Consider the following 6563-nt stretch of genomic DNA (forward strand, 5'->3'; position numbering starts at 1 on the left):
ATATATATATATATATATATATATATATATATATATATGGTTTTGAAGTGAACGGAATAGACAAGATCAAGTTTGTACTCATATTAAGGAAGTGACAACTTACTCTACCAACCATGTTTGAGCTTATTTGTTTAAAGAAAAATTAATTATGATAATTCAATAAATTAATGTTAACAATAATGTTTTAAAACACTATTTTAACAACTATTACTTTATGTTAGACTTTTTTTTTAACCTCTGGTGTTTTCATTTTTTTGATTTTTTGACAATTCAAATTTATAATTTTTAAATTGAAAGTAAAAGATGCTGACGATCTGAGTAACACTTTCTCTTCACTATTTATATAGTTATTTAAGATTAAAGATGTATAAGAAAAAGATTATGAAATCCTCTTTTTTAATAAATGGACAAGTAAAATAAAATGTATATTTATATTATGAGGGTCGAGTATAATGTAGTGAAGAAAATATTTGAAAATTATTAGAGGTAAGAGAAGATGACAAAAGAGATCGATAGAATTAATTATTTTATAAGATATTATAATGCGGAAGTACGAATATATAAGGTAACTAATTAAAATGGATGGTCAAGGAGGAAAAATAGAAATATATATATGGAAGATAAGGATTTGTTAACACCATGGGACCAATTTTAAATTCTTTTATTTATTGCGTTTGATATTAGTGTAATGATTTGAGATCAAGACGTAATTGTTATTTTTATATTTTGATAGAGTAGTCATTAAGATTTATTTATGAGGGTTCACTTACTGATTTTATTAGTTGCTAAAGCTACTATTATATGAATAAAATGAAGATGAGGTCTGGTTAACAACATGCATGGGTTTAAGGATTACGTAAAAAATTTCAAACTTCGACATGTGTTTCGATGAAATAGTTGAAAATTTTTTCGTTCATAATTTGAGCCTTTAGGAATAAAATATTTTTTGTTGAAAATGCTATCTATAAAAATAAGCTTTACAATGTATAAATTCTGATCAATTTCTAATTAGATACCAAACATTAGGTCGAACAGAAGACGACTCTCAATTATCTTTACATCTTAATTGTTTAATGAGATAAATTTAGTATGTGTTACAAAAATGAAAGGAAGTTACAAGAAGAAATTTATAAGAGCGTAAATTATGAATTTTTTTTAGACGCAAAATTCTCTTATAAATTACAAACTGAAACAATTTAATTCTCAACAGTGGAAACAATTTTTTTTTTTTGTTTGTAAAATAAATAAAATTGGAAAAAGCAGAAGATGAAAATAGCAAAATAAACGGCAGAAATGAAGTGGGGTGTCCCTTTTAGAGATGGTGCAATGTAATGTGCCCATTCTTTTGTGTTACTGTTATTTGTTGGTTTTATTAAGTGAACAAACATATTGGATTATGGACCACTTTAATACCATCATGTTACTTCACATGCCCTCAATATTCCATCTGTTTCCCAACCCCTCTAACTTCGTGCCTTTTTTATTCGATATTTGATATCTATTTTTTATCAAGAATATTTTTTTATAATTAAAAGTTAAATTCAAGATCTAATTAAAAAACAACAGTCTCATTCATAATACCACATTCTTTGAGGTTAAGTTCTTAGCTTTGCTATTCCTTTTTGTGCCTTTGTTATTTCCTCGCTATATCTTGCTACGAATATCATGTAATAATTTTAGCTAAAATATTTAGCCACAAAAAGTTTACATTTAGGTATAGGTAGAGAGAAGTATTGAAAACACCCCTAAACTAGATGTGGATTATTAGTTTTATTCATAAACTATTGACATCTTTAAAATCACCCTTTTACTTTATTAGCTGAACTCAAATACACCCTCGATCTTACAACATGAGTCAAATACGTTTCTAAATTCGCGCCAAGTTTAGGGATATTTTCAACGTTTCTCTCGGCTTTTTATTAAGAGTTACATGTAACACAAGAATTTGAGATCACTTTTTATGTCTTATGGAAAATTGAGAGTGATCGAGGGTGTATCTAAAATTAGTTAGTCAAGTAGATGGTGCTTTTAAGATTGCCAATAGATCGAAGATGAAATTAATAATTTGCGTTAAATTTATAAATGTTTTCAATTCTTCTTTCGTTTAGTTACAATGTATTGTGCAGTGATATATACCTTGTGTTATAGTGTCATTTGTGAGATCAAACTAAATATGTTATTATTATTGTCTGAGGATGATTTAATAAATCAACGAAGGAGAAAATCCCTTGTATAGGAATGAAAATTGTGATTAGAGGAACAGGTTATTAGCACTGTTTTTCTCACTTGTTTTAGCCATGAAATTGTCCTTAAAAAAAAGTTAAATTAGCTTACGTCTAACTACTTTTAGAATTAATGTACACCAAAAATTGATTTGATATCCTAAGCTCATCCATATCTTGTTTTTTTCCTTTCATAATCCCTATTCAATTGTCATGCTTCAATAAAATATATAATATCATAAACACAAATATCCCAATAGATGAAGAAATTATTGCAAATTTGTCTTCGTTTGGATTAGAAGATTTAATAATTATAATGATAAGTACGACTTTCTTGTTTTCTTATAGTAAATGTATTGGCACGATTAGCATCCACTTAATAACTTATTATAATTATTCAAACTACTACTATAATAATATATTAAAGCAAGGGCCATTATTATTTTCTTTCACAAGACAGAGACCAAAGAGACAACATAAAATACCCCAATACTAAGGTTCATTTTAAAGTTTTAGTACCAAATTCAAATGTAACAACTTTAATTAAGGCTGAGTTACCTTTGACATAACTTGAAGGCATAATTAAGTAGCATTCCATGTGCATGTTTGGATTTATTTTTACGCTTCTGTTTGTCTTTGCATTTAAGCAAGTGAATGGTGTACTCCCTCCGTTCGATTTTACTCGTCCACGTCTAATAAATAATATCCAAAAATAATAATTTCAATATTTTTGGAAAGTGAATATATATTTACTAATAAGAGTAAGTTACTTCCTTTCACTATTGCCCTTTTTATGAAATCATAAATATAACTTTATAAATAGACCTCAATAAATGAAAAGGTAAATATGGAAAAAATTTCAAACATCCATCTTGAACTTGAAACTATTCGATATAAAAAATTCAGTAAATCTGGAATAGAGGAAGGAGAAACTAAGTGACAAATTATCTTACGATTTCCAAACTGAATAAGTAAAAAGAGACATCTATTTTTAATAGTGAACAGATAAAAAGTGAACGGGAAGTACAAAACAAACCACATGGTCTTCTGTGAAAGACAATAAAATTATCTTGTATTACAAAGTGCCAACGACAAACTTCCCAATTAGAAATAATTTTGCATTGCCAGAGCAATAATTCTCTTATAATGAACCTATAGTGAGCTACATAAATCAAAGAATACATATTTTTACAGCATAAAAGTTTCACAGGAGGAGAAATAAAATAAGATGTTCAATACCAAAATATTTATTCCTATTCTAAGGAAACATAGAAAGAATCAACTTCTTGTGATGAAACCTACTGATTCTTCTTCTGCGTTGATGTGGCTTTTCTATCCAGTTTTTTATCTAGACTCGAAGTTCTAATAATGAAGAGAAGTGTCTCGACAAGCATGGCAATGACCAATCCAAGAATGCCCCCAGCAGCGCTCTGAAGAAAGAGCAATGAAACTTCAATACAGAGTAGTGAACCAGAGGAAGTAGATACAGTAGACAAAAGCATGGGAGAAGAGGTCGGTTATATAGATGCTGTTGCTCCACGTATAGAGGTTGTATCGAATAGAATCACGAGGAAATCAAATTCAGAACTTACCATTGCTGGATTGTGATTAAATAAGGCCCTGAATGTAAAATATCCCATCAGATAGCAAGTGAACATTGCTATACCAACATGTAAGCCTGCAACAAAGGACCAGAGATATACAAGTTAGCGATACTAGATCATTCCCAACTCTCTCACACACATGGTCAAATCAGGACGTAGCAACTGTATCAACCTCACAGTTGATACTAGCAAATCCAGTGATATATTTTCATACGAATGCAACTTAATGGATTTGATTTTATTGTTCAATTAACTCATGAAATATCAGTCAGTACTGGAACTTCTCCCAAATAATGCTGCACTACTCTACAAAGAAGCAAGATGAGGAAACAAAAGAAAGCACTCGCTTCCACAACAAAAACATACATGCGTACAAACAGAAAAACAGAAGTAATAGGCAAAAAGCAAGAAAACAAGTTCTAATAAGAACTCATCAACTTTGTTAAAAGGACCTTTTCTCCAAAGCCCCTATTGTGTCTAACATTCAGCTCGGAAAATAGGTCAAGTCCACAAGTACCCAGTTGTTAATGAAGAATGTGAAATCAACAATTGCCGAATACATAAATTAGAATGAATGGAACTTGAGCTTCAGAAGAACCCTAATGAACAGGCTAACATATTTTATTAGATAATTGGAACATTTTCAAACCTTGTCCAGCAATGACGACATGAATTTTCAAAGATGCATAGTTCAGGTTCTTTTACTGTTAGTCCTTACCATGAGTTTTTTGACTGTTGAAGAATTAAGGCCCAATACCTAGCCATGGAGGAGCAATGGAGAAGAAATGCACCGCCAAAAGTGCATGGTTGGTTGCAAATGAAGCATACTTAACACAGGAAAACCTCCAGAAAAGAGGTAAGCTAGTGAGGTGCCAGAATCTGTGTTGAATTAAGCCTGAACATACAAGCCACCTGTTTTTGCATGCCCGGTAGTTTTAAAATCGTGGAAACTGTTTTTGAGTTTACCTGGGCATTCATTGGACAATGCGAAAATGTAACAAGGACTTTTTGAGAAGTTGGTATAGCAAAGGGATACGAGCAACCGAAATGTGGTGTACCATGCCAGCTACAATCCGGACCTGGTAGAGACTATTTGAAAGGAAAGGAAAGGAATGTTTAGGTTTGTTAACAATCAAGTCAAGTTGGTGTAATGCATGTCCTTAGTTTCCATTCATAGGACCACGGTCATTCATACTAGTTGGTGGTACCAAGTCAATTATATTTTTTGACATTTCAACGACAATAATACTGAAATAACTGCTTCTTTAACAGTATACTGTAACTTTTTCCAGATACTCTGCTCAGCTTTCCAGTTCCGATCACCACCTTAAATTGGGAGTACACATTGGAAGGCAAGAAACCTAATGCAACTATATGTTGGAATGTCTTTAAAGTTTATCTCTAAGTCATAATTGCACAAAATAATGTAGACAATATCCTTAATGAATTTTCACAATTAATATTCCCAAAAATCAGGAAAACACTACTACTTATTTCATAGCCTTTTATAGAAGGCTCTCATTCATCAATCTATTCAACACCAGTTATCTCTCTCCTTTTCTCTATTCACAAACATAAACTTCAAAAGTAAAAAAGAAAAGCATTCACAAGTTACCATACTCTACCCAGCAAGCATGTGATCATGCATTTTTCAAATTTTTAGGGTTGAGGAAGGCAGACAAAACTGCAACTTGAAGCCTGGGAACAGGCGTTGATTACAACCAAACTACGAAAAGACTTGCTATACATATAAAAGGGAAATGACAAAACGAGAGAAGAATGCATAAGTTCCTTTAAATTGTAGATGAAACTTAGCATCTCATTTGAAGAATAAAAAATGAAAAGAAACTCATTCACATATTCTTGGTATTTGATGTATTCTCTTCTTGTTGAAACCCAAACTTTATCCCCAATTTCAAGATTTTCCATTCATACCTATCTCTATAAATTAGTAGTGGAAGTTTACCTCTCTACCCAACATCTCTTTTTTTTCCTCTAAAATAAGCCCTCTCCCTCCAACATTCTCTATTGACAATTTAACACCTATTGATCCAATTATTCTGCCCCAAAACCTCAGGAGGTTATAGACAATGAACTAATCACCCCTATGTGCATTCCCATGTTAAGAAAGAAACCTACTCCAACATTGGTTCTTACAGCAAAGAACTTGAAATGCCAAATTTTAAAGCATCAGTCGGTCAGGCATAAGCCCCAAAAGAACATCAATCGGCTCATGAGCTAACATAGTAGGTGAATACATTTGCAACATTATGTGTTACCCATGCTATTTTGCTCGACATTGTTACCCATGCTATTTTACATGTCACCAACCTTTAATTCATGAGGTCAGTGTGGAAATCAGGAACGCAGCAGGGGAATTGGAAAGCTTTGCTCAAAAAATAGAATATGAAACTATTCCTCTTCTCTGTTCCACTGTAAAAAACAAGGGTACGTCCAAATTAAATGCGGAATCCTCCACCCGGATTTACAGAATGATAATAATGCAAATGAGCAGGTTAAAGACGACAATAAACCAAATAAAGGAGGTAGGCGACAACATGTCAACAATGCCAACATCCCAAAGCAATCAAGGCAACAAGGATCTAGAAACAAACAACTTAGAAATCAAGGAGAATGAATAGGGAATAACAAAGCTCATGGGTCCAAAGTTGCTGAAATTTCTACCAAGACCAATAAAGAAGGTCGGTGTTTACGCGCGCCCGGGGGGGGGGGGGGG

At 32.1% G+C, this 6563-nt stretch overlaps 1 protein-coding gene across 1 annotated transcript in view; it reads right to left on the reverse strand.

The window, feature by feature from the left end:
* Positions 1-3246: 3246 nt before the first annotated feature.
* LOC107026775 overlaps positions 3247-6563 on the reverse strand; it is a 10525-nt gene continuing 7208 nt past the window's right edge. Inside the window, exons 2-3 of the mRNA XM_015227858.2 lie at positions 3815-3900; positions 3247-3652 (exon numbers count right to left, since the gene is read on the reverse strand). Coding sequence (XP_015083344.1) covers positions 3521-3652; positions 3815-3900 — 218 coding nt within the window. The 3' untranslated portion in view covers positions 3247-3520. The remainder of the gene's footprint in view (positions 3653-3814; positions 3901-6563) is intronic.

This window comes from Solanum pennellii, chromosome 8, assembly GCF_001406875.1.
Source record: "Solanum pennellii chromosome 8, SPENNV200".
Lineage (NCBI taxonomy): Eukaryota > Viridiplantae > Streptophyta > Magnoliopsida > Solanales > Solanaceae > Solanum > Solanum pennellii.